This window comes from Microtus ochrogaster, chromosome 15 (genome assembly GCF_000317375.1).
Source record: "Microtus ochrogaster isolate Prairie Vole_2 chromosome 15, MicOch1.0, whole genome shotgun sequence".
Taxonomy (NCBI): Eukaryota; Metazoa; Chordata; class Mammalia; order Rodentia; family Cricetidae; genus Microtus; species Microtus ochrogaster.
The window spans coordinates 5,361,812-5,382,748 of NC_022017.1; the positions used below are offsets into that span (position 1 = coordinate 5,361,812).

Here is a 20,937-nt window from a genome sequence, read left to right on the forward strand (position 1 = left end):
GTTGCACAAGTTTGCATTCCCACCAGCAATGGATGAGTGTACCCCTTTCTCCACACCCTCTCCAGCAAAGGCTATCATTGGTGTTTTTTATTTTAGCCATTCTGACAGGTGTAAGATGGTATCTTAAAGTTGTCTTGATTTGCATTTCCAGGAGTCTCCATTCTAAACAGGGCTTGGAGCATCTGTGCTCCAAGACAGGTCCAGCTTTGGAAACTTTGTTGGGAGGTGGTTTTACAAAAGAAAACATTAAAAACAATCACCAATTCTTTCTGTTTTTGCTGAAAGTAAATACCATTTGTGGCTGTCCCTGAAGTTTCCACAGTCCTTTTCCCAGGGATGTTCCAGTGTTTCATGGTCTCTAGGAGCTATGCCATTTTTGTGTCTGTTCACAGATTTGTCATGATCAGCGGGGACTAGAAGTAATGTAGTAGGGAGTTTTGGGTACTTCCTATTTCTGTATGCTGGGTTTTCCCCAGGCTTGGCCCAAGAAGACTGGCAGAGCAGGGGTGAGTCCCAGATTAGGCACACAGCTTTTAAGGAAATTCCAAATATCCGGTATTTCCCTGTCCTTGCAGTGGGAAAGAAATGAGGAGGGGCTAAGCGGACAAGGCCTGCAGGAGAAAGGAACCTCTGAGAACAGAACCCCTTCCTCTTCCCTAGCTTTCCTGGGGCAGACAGGGATCAGGTTGGGCGGGAGGAAGTAGGGAGACCTTGATGGAGGAATAGGACCCTCTTTGTTTATACAGGCCCCCAAGTAAGAAGCAAGCCAGAGCAACCTTGCATCAGGTTCATACCTTTCAACTTCCTCCATTATGGGTCTCTATTTAGGCATCTTCTTTTTACCCTTTGATTTAGACATCAGGACCCAGAATTGCTTTCAATTTGATTTCAACTTCCCCTTCTCCTGTCTCCTATTGTAACTGTTTTGGCTGTGATTCGCCTCTCTTCCTCCATTCCTGGGTGGGGTGTGTCCCTCCTCCAAGATGGAATGTTTAGATTGACTCTAATCTGAGAGGAAATCAAAGAGGGATTAAAAAGGGTTCAAAGGCTTATGCGTTGTTGAGAAGGATTGCTGATGGATAAATGAGAACAGACAACCCAGAAGCAGGAGGGCAGGTGCATGGATGCCAAATACCACACAGATTTTCCAGGAGGACAGGGGACTTTGCCAGTACCCACCGTATTCCAGATGTGTGCAAGTGTAAAGTGTTTATCATCTGATGCTCAAAACCCCATGGGATAGTGAGATGAGTTTGATGGAGTTCAGTGAGGCTTGATAGCTTTGAAATGCCCCAACTGGATCTTGGGTACTCTGTCTCCATATCCAATGCCCTCTGCCTTCTTTCTGTCCAGCAAGACTTGAATTGGGCACTTAGCAAGAACTTAACTTTTGCCTCTGAGAGCCAAGAAACCATGGAAGGAGAATGCTGGGAAAACAAGCTTCTGACTTAGTCTGGAGCCGTGCTAAGTTTAACCCCTGGCTTCCTCTGGACATTGGACCCTGCCAGATTTATACACGTTATCAGGTAGCGGCTAGAGCCTTCATGCGCTTGTCTGGCAGGAAGAGAACTGTTTGTCTTCTGCCTCGGCTAGTGGCTCCTGCCATAGTCAGTACTTTGCTTTGTGAGAATGCTAGAGGTTGCAGGTTTCTCCTGATCCATCAACTTCCCATTACTCTTTCAACCCTGTCAAAACAGAAGGCTGGAGCCACTCACTGTCCACAGAAGCTCTAGACAGGAGGGCGTGGGCCCGTTCTGAGGCCTGTTTCATGCTTTGTCACCTATTTCCACACTGCAGGGGTCCATCTTCTTAGAGGATTTAAATTTTGACCAGATCCCATGATTTTTTTTCCCCAGTTTTTTGAGACAGGGTTTCCCTGTATAGTTTTAGAGCCTGTCCTGGAACTTCTGTAGACCAGGCTGGCCTTGAATTCACAGAGATCCACCTGCCTTTGCTTCCAGAGTACTGGCATTAAAAGCGTGTGTCACCACCACCTGGCTTTACCCATGGTTTATGATAGGAGTCCTGGAGGGGTTGATTTTGCTCAGTCTTGAAGCCTGGAGAGAGTCAAGCATTTCCTCAGCAGCCCACAGTGGTTGGCCAAAGGAGGAAGGTGGTGTCGACAGGATGTGCTGTCTGCCACAGCAGCAGCAGACTATTCCTGCTCTCTGTGTGAGTCTGCTTCTGTTGCTCATAAAAACACCATGACCTAGCCGGGCGGTGGTGGCGCACTCCTTTAATCCCAGCACTCGGGAGGCAGAGGCAGGCGGATCTCTGTGAGTTCGAGACCAGCCTGGTCTACAAGAGCTAGTTCCAGGACAGGCTACAAAACCAAAAAAAAAAAACCAATAAAAAAAAAAAAAACACCCACCATGACCAAAACACAGCTTGAGGAGGAAAAGAGTATTTCACTTCCAACCACAGTACTTATGTCATCAAAGGAAGTCAGGGCAGGAACATGGAGGTAGGAATTGGTACAGAGACCATGGAGAAATGCTGCTTATTGATTTGCTCCTTGTCTCTTGCTGAGCCTACTCTCTTACTGTACCCAGGACCATCTGTCCGAGTGAGGACCTCAGAGAGGGGATAGACCCACCTGCTTCAGTCATTAAGAAAAATGCCCCACAGGCTTGCCCACAGGGAGGTTCTCTTCTCAAATGACTCTAGCTAATGTTATTTTGATAAAAACAAATGAGTAACAAAAAAAGCACAACTAGCATTTTTTTTTGTAGGAAAAAATAGGAAATTATTTTCCTGGCTCAGCCTTGGAAGCAGTATCATTAGATAATGGCACTATGCCCAGGGTGTATAGGGCCAGGACTAGTTCTGGGGACTCTTTCTGCTTAGTTTTCTTTATGTTCAGCTGGTAGCAGTCTGTTCCTCAATTGGGTGAACTGAGGCTCTTGGGATCTGCCTTTGACCTTTGTGTCTCTGTTAAAGCTCCCTGCTCCTGTTCTGTGTAGTAGAAAACCCAGAGACAGATATTGGGGTTCAACCTGAAGATCAGAAAACCAACACAACCAAGTCACTAGAGAGTTCTTACCTCTATGAAATCTTCAGATTGAAAAAGAATGAGTTCCTGTCTCATCCTGCTTTAGCTTCCTCTCTAGTCCTGGGATTAAAGGCATGCACCACCACCACCTGGCCCCTGTGGATAATTAGTGTGGCTTCTGGGATTAAAGGCGTGTGTAACCACTGCCTGGCCTGTATGGCTGACTAGTGTGGCTATTTTGTTTTCTGGTCTTCAAGAAAGCTTTATTTATTAAAATATAAATGAAATATCACTACATTTCCATCCTTTTTATCTAAAATAAAAAGGCTATAAGTAATATAAGAAACTATATACAATAAGTACAATAACTATATGCAATATATACAGGCAATAAATACATCAATGATATCTAGTCCAGTTGTATTTGACAAATTCAGAAAAAACTATTCTATATCTGTCCTATCTTAGTGAGTTCAAAGTCTTGTGCCTAATTTACTTTCTATCATAATTTGCTTTCTGCACCTGGTAAACAAGGAAAACTTTAACTATCTAGTCTCCAACTCCCTCAGAGACACAAGAAGGAGTCTGAGTAAGCAGGAAGTGTGAGCAAGCAACTTCCAAAAAATGTAAGGAATGACAGAAACAGCTGGGGCATCCATCTTTTGGCCTACAGGCCTAGCATATCTGACAGACTTTTCTGTGAACCAGGATGTTCTGATGGGCTGTCCCACCTTGTCTTGACAGTGTTTGGCAGTCACTTTCTTTTGTGAACTGATTGTTTAATTAGGGCAGCATAATGTCAGCTGTTGAGGCAAGGGCATTTTCTTGCCCAGTGACTTACTTTTGCCACAAAGAAAGTAAAATTCACGTGAAGTTTCTTTGATGTCCATAATCTTCTCTGGAGTAGATTGGTGCTGCCAGGGGCAGACATGTCTCATTGTCATAAAAAATGAGCGTATGTTATTAAAACATCTTAAATGCCATATTCTCTAGATCTCTAAAGTGTTTGAAGATGATCTGTCTATCTGGAATATATCTTTGTTTGACCTTGAAAACATACCTAATGTGACTACAAGTTCAGTTATAATAGGTGATTACTAACCAACAATTCCTTATTCTAAACAGTTGGTAAAAATAATTTTCAAGGAGCAGAAATGATGGGAATCTCCTTCAACCAATGGCCTTTAAGAGGCTGGACCAGGTTGGGGCATGACTTTGGGTACCAAAAAGCTGCAGTCCCACCTTGCTTGCTCTCTTCTTCCTGTGAGCCCCACCTGGATGTCAGACCCAATTCCTATTTCCTCACTGTAATCCATGAGTTCCCTTTTAATAAAGAAAAACCTTAGAATACTCTATTCAGAGTTAGCTTGGGATTATTTGATTCATGTTCCCTTCCATTTGACACATTCTACATAGTCTTATGCCCAACGTGGGACTGACTAAATTCACGTAAAACCTGAGAGAGCTTGAAAAGGAATTCTAGACACGAAAAAGCAAGAGTTTAATGCAGCTTCTTGCTCTGTTTGCTGGCTCACCTTGACTCCTTTAAGACAGGCTTACAAAAGAAGCCATGCAGCTTTGGAGTTCCTGCTTCATGAAAGAGTCTGCCAGACATTCTGCAGGACACAGAAGAAAGTGACTGACAAACTGCCAATATAGGTGGAACTGTCTTTGAAGTTTTCTGTTTCATGGAAAAGTCCATGGGCCATTAGGCTGAAGATGGGTGCCTGAAACATAACAAAAGACCTTTAGGTGACTCTCCAGGCAGCAAGATGTCTCAGTCAGTTTTACTGCACATTTTGGAAGCTGCTTGATTGCACTTCCTGCTTACTCAAGTAATATTATCTCCCTTCTCAGGCCTTCGATGGGGTTGAAGATTAGATAGTTGTAGTTACTTTCCTCTTATGATCTAGCCAAGCCACTTCTAATACAAGACTTAGACTCCTTAGGATAAAATGATTATCAAAACATTTTAGCATAGGCTCCTTGCTTAATATTGTTATGCTGGTTGTAATTCTAATTTTTATACTTGATATCTGTTCTTAGTGTATTGTATATAGTTTTGTATTGGGTTCAGAACTCTCTTATTTAGACAAAAGGAGGAGGTGATGGTGGGGAACCTCCTTCAGTCAGTAACCTTTAAGAGGCTGGATCAGGTTGGGGCATGACTTTGGGTACCAAAAAGCCACAGTCCTACCCCACTTGCTCTCTTCTTCCTGCGAGCCACACTTGGATGTCGGGCCCAATTCCTATTTCCTCGCTGTGATCTGTGAGTTCCTTTTAATAAAGAAAAACTTTAGAATACTCTACTAAGAGTTAGCTTGGGATTATTTGACTCGTGTACCCCCCATTTGACGCACTCTGTATCACCAGATATTTGCATTACATTTTTAAATGAGCTCTATAGGTACAATACCTTAAACAAGAGCAGAAATGTATGTACATTTCTCAAATTTATATCAATATACAAAATATATACACAATATACAAAAATCCAATCCAATATAAAACATTTAAAACTAGTAGTTGCTTTTTATTTTTTAAATCTACCTTTTTATCTTATCATTTATATCCTCCCTTTTTTCTTTTTAGAGTAAACTCAATAATCTACCCTTTTATCCTGTCATATCTGTATCCCCCTTTTTTCTTTTCAGAATAAGAACTCTGAATCTAATCTGCTTTGTTCAACTTTCCTCCTGAGAGTAACTAATAACAACTTGTAACCAACCCCCCCTAAACAATGACAAATATCTATAACCCATTGAATGACCAAAAGCCACCCACCCCACCTCTTGGAAATGTGGGTATCGTATTCTTACATTTACTTCCTGCAGTCTGGGGTGGTGGCATCTTTAAGTCCTGGAGAGGTAGTTGTATCATTTGTTGTCCAGTCTCTTGAGTAATGGGAAAGTTCTGGTTAGAGTAGTCTGTCAGACTGGATCATAGCTAGCCCTCTTGAAATTGTTCTGAGCAGTTTGTAGTTAAAAGCTGATCTTCAGATGGTGTTTTTCAGCTTAGTGGTGTTATCATAGTCCTGGAGGAATTATCATTGTGGGGCCCCATCCTCCTTTTGGAGACTTCAAAGGTCAGGCATGTTCATGGTTCACTGATAGAGGCTCAAACCTGAAATTATGTACAGGAAGGTAGATGAAACTTTTTTCTAGGATTAGTTAATACTCCAAAGGACATTAATGACAAAAAGTTTAAGATATATATCTTAATATATTTATATACTAATATATCTATATATTAATCTTATAAATCTTATACATTAAGAAAAGCTGTTAAAGAGTAAATATAAAACCAAAGGATTATAAGGTTACTGGAAATAAAATAGTCCTTAAATATTTGTGTTTCTTCTGTTCCATATCAGGTGGCTCTTCTGACATGAGACAAAGATTTTGGATTTCACTTTTAATAAGCATGCTTGGGTTTAGAGAAGGAGAGAGCCCCACTCCAACTCCAGAGCCAGCTTTAATCTTTAATTAATTGGACTGGGACCACAAAAAGTCTATTTGCATTAAATATCTGTAGAGAACAGCAGAAAAAAATAAACATTTGGGAAGATTTATGAAATTTTATCCTATTGGAAATGTAATATATCAATAGGTCAATTTACTCCTTTTCTTGAGACATTCTTTCTGGATGACTTGTCCTTTTCTTCAGATGTCTCATTTGTCTGTCCAGTAGTCTTCAAACTCCTGAGCTGGATACCTTGATTCTCCTAAGAAGACAGAAACAAAACCCTTTCCCAACCCTAAATTTGGAGAGATTCTCTTTTGTCAAGTTATATCTGTTCAAATAAAAAGAATTTGTTAGTGTTATAGGTTGGTTTAGATTAAAAATGACCATGATGTTTGAACTGTCATCTCTTCTAATTAAGAGGTGTCTCTTGTTCAATTGAATCTTTATCAATTTTGATGGTATCCATAGCTTTTCTTCTCCTCTGGAAACAAAAGCAAAACTCCTTCCCCAACATAACACATGTCCTGGTTTCCATCTGAAGTCAGTACATCTTTAAAGTATATTGGCTGACTTAATTCTGTAATTTTTTTCTAGCTAATGTCTCTCTGCAGCTGTTCCTTTCTCATTAGCATATAGAAAATTCAAAGTTAGGGGCTGGAGAGATGGCTCAGCGGTTAAGAGCATTGCCTGCTCTTCCAAAGGTCCTGAGTTCAATTCCCGGCAACCACATGGTGGCTCACAACCATCCGTAATGAGGTCTGGTGCCCTCTTCTGGCCTTCAGACATACACATAGGCAGAATATTATATACATAGTAAATAAATAAATATTAAAAAAAGAAAATTCAAAGTTAATAAAGCATTATGCAATCTATTTCTGGGAGCATTTATCATCCCTTTCTGTTCATTTAACATATCCTATAGAGATTGATTTGATTTTTCCATAACTGCCTGACCTGTAGGATTGTGTGGTATACCTGTAATATGATTTATATTATAATAAACAAAAAAAGTTTCCATTTTCTTAGAGACATATGCTAGAGCACTGTCTGTCTTTATTTGTACAGGTACCCATGATGGCTATAACTTCTAGCCAATATGTGATTACCAAATCAGCCTTTTCCAAATTGAATATGTATCAATAGTATGGTTGTGTCAATAATAGTTACATAATTCTGACTTTTGGACAGAATCATAAGGGCTTTGATCCACTTTACTTAAGTTTTCTGGTGTAACCTGCCTTTCATGATTTATTTGCATCAGTATAGAATGTATGGGCTCCAGTTATTGCCGTGTCCTGTACAATGCGAGGAAGGGTCCAGTTAGTTCTATGTATAAGTTGAATTCTTGCTTTTGGGACACTTGTTAATCTCTCCCAAAAACTTACTATAAGCTCTTTGCCAGGGTTCACTTTCTTCCCATAATTTGTCAATTTTGTCATTATTTAAAGGTTCTATAATTTCTGGTGGGTCTATCCTGCTAATTGATGCTATCTCAGTTTTCCTTTTAGAATTAACTCAGAGACATTTTCCACATATTTTTTTAAATTTTGCACTTGGTTTATGTGGTAAAACATTCTACGATAATATCTTCCCTCTGTATTAAAGTACCTGTAGTGGAAGGTTTAAAGAGTAATATGACCAGAGTATGGTTAATATTCAGATCTACACTATCCACATGTATAATTTCTACAATATACCTTCTATAATTTCTCTTTAACCAAAGCCAATTCTCTCTCAGCTTCGGCTAATAATTTCCTGGGACTATTTAAGTCCTTGTCACCATCTAAGGTTTTATTTAAATTATTCAAGTCATCAGGACCTATCCCAACAGTGTGCCATAGATGGGAAATGTTTCCTAGCAATGTTTGGAAATCATTAAGAGTCTGCAATAGCTCTCTCCTAATTTGCACCTTTTGAAATCTAACTCTTTGTAAACCTATTTATAACCTAAATAATTAATTGAGTCTCCTATTTGTATTTTTTTCAGGAGCAATTTGTAATCCCCAACAAGGCAAATTTTTCTTCTCCAAACATTTTTCTAAATTATCTGCATTCGAATCAGATAGTAAAATGTCATCCTTATAATGGTAAACTATAGATTGAGGAAATTGCTTATGTATCATTTCCAATGTGTGACTTACAAAATATTGGCACAGGGTGGGGCTATTTAACATTCCCTGTGGGAGACTTTTCCACTGATATTTCTTAGTAGGCTGATAATTATTGTAAGTAGGCACTGTGAAGGTAAATATTTCTCTTGTGTTTTTCTTGTAAAGGTATAGTGAAGAAACAGTCTTTTAAATCAGTAACTATAAAAGGCCATCCTTTAGGCAATAGAGAAGGCCAAGGAACACCAAACTATAGAGAGCCGAATGGCTGAATCACCTTATTAACAGCTCTTAGATCTGTCACCATTCTCCATTTTCCAGATTTCTTTTTAACAACAAATACAGGAGCATTCTAAGGGCTGGTTGATTCTTCAGTATGTTGAACATCTAGTTGCTCCTGTACCAGCTGTTCTAAAGCCTGCTCAAATTAACATTTCCCCAATCCCCCAATCTTAGAAACAAATCATAAATTAACATATGTTAATTTCTCTGTTAGTAAAGACCATTGCACAACCCATACAGGTTTGTCTGTCAACCATTTAGAGCTGTTGGTGCCTTTGGATTAGCAGCTGTTGTACCCTGTTCTTGTACAACCTGAATGGTCAGTGACTGTTCTTTTTTCTTTTAATTTTTTTAAGTCATTGTACATATGGTGACTGTTCTTTATAATATCTTGTGATATTTTTTCCAGAAACACACATATATTGTAACAAATCACATCCCCACAAATTCATTACTATGATAGCCCCATATGGTTTTAATATTTCTTTCTGTCCTTCTGTCCCTATACATACACTCATCTCACACTCTGCTTTACTTGAGATAAAATTCCGATCCCTAAAAACTGAACATTTACATCCTGAAAAGGCCAATTTGGATGCCAAGATTTTGGTGAAATTATTGTTACATTCGCACCTGTGTATACCAGACTTCCAATGACAATGTCATTTGTTTGTATTTTTAATTTCGGTCTTTGTTTATTTTTGGAAGTTTGCCAAAATACTTGCTTTATGGTTTCTCCTGAACTTTTCATTCTCTCTCTGTATCTGTTCAGTCATCAAGAGCAAGATGGTTTCCTAGAATAGTCATTAGTTTCTTTAATTGCTCTGGAAGGAGTTTCCTCTACAATGGCAGGAAACAACTGAACCGGATTTAGCACAGGGGCCTCTTGCAGGAGTTTCCCTGTGGCACAGGATTACCATGAATAGTCCTAATTCATTAGTTCAGTGCCTACCTTTGCCACACCTTCTACATAATCCAGAAGGGAGGAGCGTTCTGAATGGATTATTTTTTAGAAAAAGCACTGTTTACACCCTTTAAGGTGACCTTGTTTGCTACAATCGAAACACTTGACATTTCAAGTTTTCTTCAAACCTCTGGAAATCACCTGTCCTATCCAAGTATCATCATGGTCATGAGATTCAATATTAATTGTATCTCGAATCCATTCCTCCAAAGGTGCTGACCTTGCCTTTAACGGCCTATTTACCCTGTTCCATAGAGAATTAAGCAGTCTCAAAAGCTGGAGATTCAATTATTTGTCTAGCTTCTGAATTTGGTATCATTTTATTTACTGCTGAAGTTAATCTTTGTAAGAAATCCATAAAGGCTTCCTTTGAGCCCTGTATAATTTTAGTAAATGACTCAGTTTTCTTTCCTATTTCTCCAATTCTGACCCAAGCATTTAAAGCTGATGTGTGGCATAAATCCAGGGCATGGTCATCATATACAGTTTGCCTTTCTATAGTTTCATAGAAATAATCTCCTTCTCCAAGAATTTAATCATGGGAGATTTCCCTACCTCTAGCCTTACTCCATAGTTCAATAATCTTAGCCTCTTCTCTGAACCAGGTACTCCATTGTAATTGTGAACCAGGTTCTAAAACACCTTTAACCAATTCTATCTATTAATTAGGGATAATTCTATGAGAAACTGACCATGAGTATAGCATTTGCTTCACACAAAAGGTCAATGCATACCATATGAGACCATTGCTTCCTTGAATCTCCTTAAATCTAACATTGGCACAGGAGTTTGCTGTAACAGAACCTTTGCCATTTGGCAGTTCCTGCCATTTGGATATATTAAGGTTGGTTGTTTGAAAACCTTAGGCTGTTCCTCTCTATTCTATAATGCAATGCTGAAATTGGTTCTCCATTAAATTCCTCTGTCTGGATTTGAGTATCTCTGTGATCTGTTTTATTAAGTTTTTCTTTCCTTTTTTTTTTTTTTGGTTTTTCGAGACAGGGTTTCTCTGTGGCTTTAGAGCCTGTCCTGGAACTAGCTCTGTAGACCAGGCTGGTCTCGAACTCACAGAGATCCACCTGCCTCTGCCTCCCAAGTGCTGGGATTAAAGGCGTGCGCCACCATCGCCCGGCTTTATTAAGTTTTTCTAAAGCCTGTATCTTAGCACTCAGATTAACCAACTATTTTAGTGATAAGACAAAAATGATAAAGCTGATGTTTACAATTGACATTACATGAATCCCATCTAAATTAGATACATTCTTATTTAATCATTCCATTTTCAAACTGTCTAGCATATTATCATACAGAGACCCAATTCCCTCCATTGTAATGATTTTTTCCCATTTTTTTTAATGTGGAAAAAAAAAAAGCCTCTCTCTTTTAATTCCTCCCTTTAAGAATTCCCCATTGTCTTACTAAATCTACTGATGGAGTTGATGAAGATGTGAGGCTGATTCCTGCTGCATAGAACAGTAAAGGCCCAACTGGATTTCAAGGAAGCTTCCTTGTTTGGCAGCAGCCCAGTCCTGTGGCATTTGGAGTCCTGGGCTTCTGGAGTTTGGGTAGCAGCTGGAGACTGTTTCAGAGCGGCTACTCTGGCCTGTGCAGGTGGCTAAAATCCACAGACAAATGGCTTATTCGTACCCTAAATGTTGGGCACCAATTGTAGCATGAATAATAAAAACCTGGAGACAGATACTGGAGTTCATCCTGAAGATCTCTATGAAATCTTCAGATTGAAAGAGAGCAAGTTCCTCTCTCATCACGCTTTATCTCACTCTCTAGTGCTGGGATTATAGATGTGCACTGCCACTGCCCAGCCTCTATGACTAACTAGTGTAGCTGTTTTGTATTCTGGTCTTCAGGCAAACTTTATTTATTAAAATACAAATGAAATATCACCACTGTTCTGCTATCCACACAGACAGTTGAGATTGGCCATCAGCAAAGCAATTCCAGAGGGTGGGTTGTGTTTGCCCATCAATACAATATCAGCTGTGGGGGAGGTGTGGGCCAGTCCCTCTTTCATGTAGTTCAGGCAGACTCATGGGCAGCAGGCAGAAACCATGGGAGAGTTGTGATGAGGTTGTCTCTGTTCTTTCCTTGGGCCAGTTTTGTCTTTCTATCCTAAATTCTCCCATTTGTAACTAGCTGGAGTCCTCAACCTGCTTCTGTTTTGAACCCTAATGGTTGCTTTCAGCCAGGACATGAGCCCACTGCTCCTGGGGCCTGATAACCATGGATTTACCGTCAACTATGACTCCATTAAATGTGATAACAGGAGGACACTGAATATAGATTGAGTCCTCAGGGTGAGTGGAGTGCTCAGATGCATAATAGTTATGGGTAAGATAAGAGCATGATGAATAGATTATGTGACAGAAGTAAATAATATTTAAGGGTTCCCTTGTTGAACCCTTAAGTAGATCAGCCTGCCTCCAGGACTCTTCTGTTTCTTCCATGGAGATCTGAGTATACTGTTCATGTAAGGAAGAAGATGCTAGGGGTGGACAGGAGTGAAGCCAGTGCTTAGACTTGGGTCACCAGGGAGTAAGCGCTGGGCTTAGTGTAACAGATAGAGGTGAAAGAGAGCTCTTCTGGGGGGCTAGATGAGTCAGACAGCTGTGGTACCTCAAATGGGGCATCTTGTTTGAGTCAGAAGTGGGATGTGCAGGTGTTGTCTGTCATCTGATCAAAGTGTCAGGCTGCTATTAGAGGCAAAGGTTGTGACCTAGAACAAAGGCAGTCATGACTTAGGGGACATCTAACTGAAGAGAGGGGGCAGTCATGGCCGCAGGGGACATGGGGGGGGTCTATACCATGTACAGGCAGACTTTAGGTCGTCCTTGCACTGTACTAATTATTCACTTAGTACATAGTAATGAGCAAAATAAAATTATTCATGGTATATCCTTCAGTATTTTATATTAGGGTGTCTCAACAGGAGGTCTGGACAGTGCTGTATATTGGTTAATTGGGAAGGTAGTAATTTGTAATTAGTAGCAAGGAAATTGCTACTGCTATTTTTGTTTTGTTCAAGTCAGGGTTTCTCTATCTAGTCCTGGGTGTCCTGGAACTAAATCTATAGACCAGACTGGCCTCAAACTCATAGAGATCTGCCTCCTGAGTGTGGGGATTGAAGGTGTGCTCCACTCATACCCGGCTTGTAAATATTTTTCTTTTTTTTTTTTTTTTTTTTTTTTTTGGTTTTTCGAGACAGGGTTTCTCTGTGGCTTTGGAGCCTATCCTGGAACTAGCTCTGTAGACCAAGCTGGTCTCGAACTCACAGAGATCCGCCTACCTCTGCCTCCCGAGTGCTGGGATTAAAGGCGTGCGCCACCATCGCCCGGCAATATTTTTCTAAAAATGTGTGAATAGTTCTTTTTATATGAATGACCTTATCTTCTTGCATCTGATTCATGATGCTTGACTCTCAGGTTATGGCAAAAAAACAAATTGGAAGTGACTTTCAAAGTTTTGATCTTTTGTATGCTAAGAAGTATCTTTTGGTGCTAGAGAAATGGATGGTTCAGGAGTTAAAAGTAGGTACTGCTCTTACAGACAACCAGTATCTACATCAGACAGCTCATAGCTTCCTATAGGTCCAGTTCCAGAAGATCTGATGCCCTTTTTTTTTTTTTTTTTTGGTTTTTCGAGACAGGGTTTCTCTGTGGCTTTGGAGCCTGTCCTGGAACTTGATGCCCTCTTTTGGACTCCTAGAACACCTGCACACTCAAGTGTGTGTGTGTGTGTGTGTGTGTGTGTGTGTGTGTGTACGCGTGCGTGCGTGCACACACACAAAATTTAAAAATTCAAAAAAATCAAAGCCTGGAGAGATGGCTCAGGGATTAAGAGCACTGACTGCTCTTCCAAAGGACCCGTGCCCATGTGGCAGCTCACAGCTGTCTGTAATTCCAGTTCCAGGGGACCTGACACCCATGGCAAAAAAAAATTAATTAATTTAGCTGGGCGATGGTGGTGATGCCTTTAATCCCAGCACTTGTGAGGGAGAGATAGCACTCTGGTCTACAAGACCTAATTCCAGAACAGGTCCAAAGCTACAGAGAAACCTGTCTCGAAAAACCAAATAAGTAAAATAGTAAAAACAACAACAAAAACGTTTTACAGTATGATCTTTCCCAGTTTGACTTGTCTCATATTATATATAGCACCTTTTACAACATGACTTATGTATATATAGGTAGAATGTCAAAGAAGGCTTCATAAAACATTTATAACAATGAATATTGATATCTTCTATTTAAATCTTATTTGCATTTATAAGTACTTTGTATTGATTTGTGGGAGCAAGTGTGCCATGATGTACTCAAGGGGGTCGGAGTTAGTTCTTGGCTTCCACCCTGTGGCTCTGCTCAAGACAGACCTGGTGGCAAGCACCTTTACTCATGAGCCATTTCACTGACTGTTATTGTGCATTTTGTCTCGCTAGATTTATTCTCTAACCTTTAGTTTGAAAATATTGTTCAACAAAAATTTGTTGATGCTGGATAAGTGGGTCAGCAGTTAAGAGCACATTACTTACTGTTCTTGCTGAGGATCTGTTTTTTTTTTTATATTTTATTTATTTATTATGAATACAATGTTCTGTCTGTATGCCTGCAAGCCAGAAGAGGGCACCAGACCTCATTACAGATGGTTGTGAGCCACCATGTGGTTGCTGGGAATTGAACTCAGGACCTTTGGAAGAGCAGGCAATGCTCTTAACCGCTGAGCCATCTCTCTGAATTTGGTTACCAGAACACATATCAGGTGGCAGCAGGAGGCTGTGATGTCCCTGGCGTTGTTGGGCAGTTGAATTCTTGTGCATATAACCCATCACACACACACATAGCAATATATAAATTCGTATTGTTAATCATCTTAAAATTGCAACTGCTATAATAGAATTTAATATAATAGCACCTTTCTAGTTTACTTATAGAAAACTCTATCTATAAAATAGGTCCTTATTTTTTGTGATATATTCCTTTCTATTACATTCAAACTTTCTATACTTTATGTGTTTGCCTTTTGTAGACAAATTCTTTATCTTCCCGTTTTTATATCTGATGTGAGGTATTGGATTTTAATTAATTGTTTGATAAATATATTTATATTACTAATGCACAGAAAAGAAAATATTGTTCAGCCAAACTTGACTGTTATGGTGGGGAGGCAGGGAGTACCCCCCCTTTCTGTGCCACCTTAGCAGCAGTAAAAGGAGGGAGAAGAGTTCATTCCTTCCTGCCTTCCAGGTGAGTGTGTGGTGGGAGCTTAGCTTGCTGACTCAGGTTCTCTCCTCAGAGCTCCATGAACCTGCCTCCTGACAAGGCCCGGCTCCTGCGACAGTACGACAACGAGAAGAAGTGGGATCTCATCTGTGATCAGGTATGAGGTGGCAGTCTGTGTGATCAGGTGTGAGGCTGGCAAGGTCAGGCAGGAGGTGGCAGTCTGTGACACCTGGACGGAACAGTAAGGCCAAAGGTATAATTGCCTTGTTGACAGGAGCCAGCCTTGGCACTGGGTAAGCTAACTTTGTTCAGGGGGCTTCCTGGCTGAGATGACTGGTGGGCCTGAACACCCACAAGGGCTCCCAGTGGACAGTGATGCCGGTGGCCTATGCAGGTCAGTTGTGGATGAGGGGAGCAGTTTTCCCAGGAGACTGTTCATCCCAGGACTGTGGCTAGCTATGACTACAGCTGTGCTGAAGGACTCTTACTCTGACCCAGACGTGACAGACAGTGGGGTGTTTGTCCTGTCAACCACAGACTTGTAGGAGGGAGATGCCCCTGCCCCCGTGTAGCCGAGGACTGCAGCTTCCCTCGCATGGACAGTGTCTAGAGCTGGGTAGCAAGGGAAGGCACTGCTTTGCTGCAAAGCAAGATGTCATCAACACTCACTGCCTTTCTTTCCCTGCACACATGTGAAGGTCACAGGTCATGAGTCTTTGAGTGCAAGGCCCAGCCTGTCTCTTGGTGGGTCTGGAAGGACCTGGCACAGAGGGTGGGCATTGTGTTTAAATCACACTCAGGTGCTGAGCTTTGTCATCAACAAATCTGTAGGGTTTTTTTCAGGCTCTGAAAAAAAAAAAAAAAAACCATATAGCTAATGTTTGAGAGCTGACTACCTGTCAGGAATGACACACACAATAGAATATCTTGTTTATCCTCACAAAATCCCCTGATACACATGCTCTTTCAGTTAGAGAATCCACAGTCAGATTGGGTAAGACAAACAGGTGCTAGGTCTTTGCTAGCTATTTTCTTCTACTGTGCCCTGTGTTTACCCTGAGCTAGCATGATGATTCTGAGGTCTAAGTCCAAGCCTGGGCAGTGGTGGTGCAAGCCTTTACTCGGGAGGCAGAGGCAGGCAGATCTCTGAGATGGAGGCCAGCCTGGACTACAAAGCTAGTTCCAGGACAGTCAGGACTACACAGAGAAACACTGTTTCAAAAAAACAGAAAGAAAAAAACAAATTTAAGAGTACTGAGGTCTAAGTCTGAGCTCTCACCAGGAAAGGATTTGGAGAACAGCCTTGCTGAAGTTCTTTACTTGATGAGTTCTGTCCTCTTCCCCCCCCATACACCCCCACTGAGACAGGGTTTCTCTGTATAGCCCTGGCTGTCCTGGAACTTGCTCTATAGACCAGGCTGGCCTCTGCCTCCTGAGTGCTAGGATTAACAGTGTGCACCACCACTACCTGGCAAGTTCTATCTGGATCCCTGTATGCATCTCTTCCCCTGAGTTCTTCAGATAGCTTCTTTGTGGAGGACTTTAGAGGAGTCTCCTCTTGGGTGGGCCTGAATAGAGAAGACATAGTCCTATGCTCTGTGGAAGGGCATTGGGAGGTAACCCAGCAGCAAATCAGCATTTGGTTGCTGGGGTCCAATTCCTGGTCAAAGCACAGACTATATACCTCCCTGAGCATAAGAACACAGCAATGCTAGCTGAGCCATAGCTGCAGAGTTTAGAACTACAAAAACTAGATTCTTTGGGACAAAGCTCCCCTTCCTGTGGCTTTCATAACTGTCTGCCAGTTAACCATTTACATATTCCCTTTAAGTACTAGTCCCAGCTCTGCTCTCTGCATCTTAGCAAGCAGTAGACTCAAAATAGTTTCTAACATAGAAAAGCATTTCAGGTGCTAGGAGCATTGACTGGAGGAGGAGACCACAGCAACAGGTGGGATATGCCTAGGGATCAGTCAGGGAAGGGAGTCTAAGGGTTGGATGATGCTAAGCGACAGGAGACAACTGGAGGCTGACTTCCCTCAAACTAAGCACTGTAGGCACTCTCCTTCCTTGCACCCTCCGTGGACTTTGTGTGTGTGTGTGTGTGTGTGTGTGTGTGTGTGTGTGTGTGTGTGTGTGTATATATATATATATATATATATATATATATATATATATATATATATATATATATGCGTCTTTTTCTCACAGGAACGATTCCAGGTGAAGAATCCTCCCCATACCTATATCCAGAAACTCCAGAGCTTTTTGGACCCCAACGTAACACGGAAGGTGAAGTATGAGACGGAAAGGCCTATCTTACTGCCCTTCGGTGGACTTTGGGCACAAACCTTTTGATGTGGGACTAAGTATTTTTGAATAATGGGAGTTAGATATCTGAGCTGTGAGACCTAAGTGACTATCCAGTACTGGAGGAAACGTCTGTGATTGCACATTGTACTTTTTATGTTTTCTTTTCTGCCTCTTTTATTTGTAATATAAAATTGGATAGCTACATAGCAAGATGCTGCACACCCTTTCCCCAAACAAACAACAGACAGACAGACAGATAAGTTTGGTGGAGGAAGGGAGGTTAGAGACTCAGCAGTTAAGAGAACTTGCTGTTTTTCCAGAGGACACAGGTTCAGATCCCAGCACCACATGGTAGCTTACAACTTCTGTAACTCCATCTCCAGGGAATCTAATATCCTCTTCTAGCTTCTGTAGGCCTTGTGGTGTGTGTATGGTACATAGACATACATGCAGGCAAACACTCAGATAAAAATATAAACAAATAAAATCTTAAAGAAAAATGTTTGACAGGGAATGTCTATCAAGTGACAAAAGATTCCATGTTTACAGAAGTTCAGGAGGAGAGTGCAGGAGTCAACCAAGGTCCTACGTGAGCTGGAGATCTCACTTCGCACCAATCACATCGGGTAAGTCAGGCCTGACCATCCCAGCCTCTCTCCCTGCCACCACACATACTCCACCAAACAGATTTTGGTGCCCTTTGTTGGTTTATCCTTCCTGCCATGAAGTAGGTTTTCCCTTGAGTAATTCTCAGCTCTACAGAGCTCTAGATGTGCCCTTTCTGGGGTCTCTACCCTTCAGCTCTGCCTACTGCTGACCAGTCACTTCTGGCAAGCCTGGGGCCTCTCTTGGGGTCCTGTGGCTTTGAGTAGAAGACATTCCCATAGCAGCTGAGACTAGAGTCTGCCTGTGGTCTGGTCCTGGGCCAAGAGAGGCCCAGCAAAGCTTGGAATATGAGAATATGTTATATTGAATAGATGAAACCTAGTTCCTGACTGGCGACTAGTTAGACTTTTTGGTGTACAGATTATTTGCCTGTTTGTTAGAACAACAACAACAGCCATAGTACACAAGCAGAAGAGGCTTCCTGAAACACCGAAGAAAGATGTGAGATACTGGAGATCAGGCATTGGCTGTCTCCTGTATTCGCAGATCCGTGTGCTGCCAATACATTGAGATCTGTGTGAGTCTTTCAGACCCAGTGAGGAGCCAAGTGGTGCCAAGGGAGCCAAGGGTTGATGCAGTGAGGTTCAGGAGAGGACAGTGCCTCAGTCCTGTGAAGCTGTTCCGCGAGAGCGAGAAAGGTGAACAGAGCAAGGCAGAAAGTGTGTGCCTGTGCAGAAAGGAGAGTGACGTGGGGCCTCAATGAGTGGTCAGCAAAGGGGGAAGTGGGCTTCTGGGCAGATGCCAGCCTAAGTCCCTGAGCTTCCTGAGAGTAAGGTGGAAAGAGCCAAATGACATCATTAGCTTTTCCTCTCTGTCAAGGCAGCAGCCTACTTGTCTACCTCCAGGCCAGACCTGCCTGGAGCTTTTAAGGGGGAGAGGATGTCTGTATGTGACCAGCTGCAACAGCAGTCAGAAGGGAAGCGGCACAGGCGAGGGCAGGAAAGGGACAGTTCCTGGCGTTGGGAGCTGTGCTGTGGTAGCCAGAGCTTGGCTTCCACACCAGTCATCTGTGACCCAGACATGGAAAACACTGAGAAAGATGTAGCCAAGCCCTCCCAAAAACTACAGAAGGAAAACTAGATAAGTTCCTCAGTTAGGCTATGTGCGCGTGGTTAAAAGTGATACTGGCAGTCCTGAGCACCATCTGGTACCTGCTCCACTCCACTCCACTCCACTCCACTCCACTCCACTCCACTCCACTCCACTCCACTCCACTCCACTCCACTCCACTCCACAGGGCCTCTCTCTCAGGCCGTGATGTCGTCTGTGCTCCTTAGGAAAGGGCCACAAAGTAACCGTCCCCCAGTAACCGTCCCCCATGATTAGCATAGTTCCCAGGCCTGGGGCTTCTTAGCAGTTGGTTCTCATATTGGAAGTCCAGAACCAGCCTCTGGCTCCCAGGAAAGAGCTTAGTTGTGACATTGTAGAAGCCCCCACCGTCCAGTCTGAGGCTTCTTGGGTAGTTCTATGAGGAAGACAGACTCCTTTCTTCAGGGAGTTTGTCAGGCTAGTGAGGGGTCCTGGGGGGTTCTGCAGGAGTGAGTCCACAGGCAGTGGTTGGGGTTCATGCTGTCCAATGACACTGCCCCAAAGTAGGATTCCAGAGCCCTCTAGCTCTTCTGGTTCGTGTTGGTTTTCCTGCCTTGTCAAAGTGCCCTTTAACCTCTCCTTCAAAGTGTCAGTATCCCTAAAATAGCAACGTAGACTCAGACAGGAAATGAGAAGGGGGTGGGGAGCTGGAGAGCAGACAGACAGGAAATGGGAGGCCTGTCGGCCCCCAGAGAGGAAACTAACTTCAGGCAGCTCTGGTGTCAGCTTCAGCTGGTGCTTGCTGCCAAATCAACCAAGCCTGGTGCTCCAGCTCCAGCCTCTCTCAGCTCCGGGTGTGGCTGCCCAGCATGGAACTGATGTCCAACTGTGGGGTAAAAGCCCTTCAGGGCAAATGGACACAGCTGCTTTGTGTGGTCCCATGGACATTCCAGAGTGAATAGAGCACTCAGGAGAAGAGGGGGTTTGTCCTGAGGGGCTTATGTCTGTGTGCAGTGGACAGTAGCCCTCACCAACTCTGCGGGCGTTGACTCTTCACTTATAGTCCAGAGATAGCACAGTCTTTCTGTCTGCCCACCTGCCTGCCTTCCCACATTTTCATGTGACTGTGGGAGTCATGACATGCTGGAGTTTGAGTTCCTAACTGTTCCCAGCCTTTGTCGGTTCTGCCAGACTCCAATTGAACACAGAAATCACACAACCATCTTTGCTCATTGCTTCTTAAGACTGAACTCAGTAAAGAGCCCTTTGGCCCAGTAGGGAGCTCTGACTGAGATTTATGGCATTAGGGACTTGCTAGCTTTCTCAGACACAGCTCTGTGAGTGGTAAATGCTCTGGATGCCTCCTCGATTCTTTCGGCACACAGTGGGAAAGGACTTCATGTCTAGCATTGTGTCAGATCAAGGGGATACAGGAAATAATTGGGCTATAGCCTTGGCCCACTAGGAGAGACTGGCTGGAAGCTCATCTGTGATAAAGCAAGTGGTATTGGAGATGCTTTCCCTATCCCTGGTTCCCTGACTGTGGGAGGCCCAGACTCGTGACAAAGTCACAAATGGATGTCATAGATTTTGGTTTTCAGGATTTTCTCAGCCTGACACTAGGTTCCAGTAGGATACAAGAGTGGACACATATTTGTCGCTAGATTGATGGGTCAGAGCCCTCCACCAAACCAAACCAGTTTACAGACTCCATCCACTTGTCTCCTGTATCTGCAGGTGGGTGAGGGAATTTCTCAATGAGGAAAACAAAGGCCTGGATGTGCTGGTGGATTACCTGTCATTTGCCCAATGTTCTGTCATGTGAGTACCACAAGGGCTAAGGTTGGGGACCCACTGAGAAGCACACAGTTCCAGTCTGTTTAGA

At 42.5% G+C, this 20,937-nt stretch overlaps 1 protein-coding gene across 3 annotated transcripts in view; it reads left to right on the forward strand.

Annotated features, from left to right (window-relative positions):
* The window catches only part of Fmnl3 (formin like 3), a 59,987-nt gene that overhangs the window by 23,609 nt on the left and 15,441 nt on the right, over window positions 1-20,937 (forward strand). For all 3 annotated transcript variants that reach the window (XM_026782436.1, XM_026782437.1, XM_005353920.2), the window contains exons 2-5: window positions 15,119-15,202; window positions 17,256-17,336; window positions 17,907-17,983; window positions 20,790-20,873. In XM_026782436.1, coding sequence (XP_026638237.1) covers window positions 15,119-15,202; window positions 17,256-17,336; window positions 17,907-17,983; window positions 20,790-20,873 — 326 coding nt within the window. The remainder of the gene's footprint in view (window positions 1-15,118; window positions 15,203-17,255; window positions 17,337-17,906; window positions 17,984-20,789; window positions 20,874-20,937) is intronic.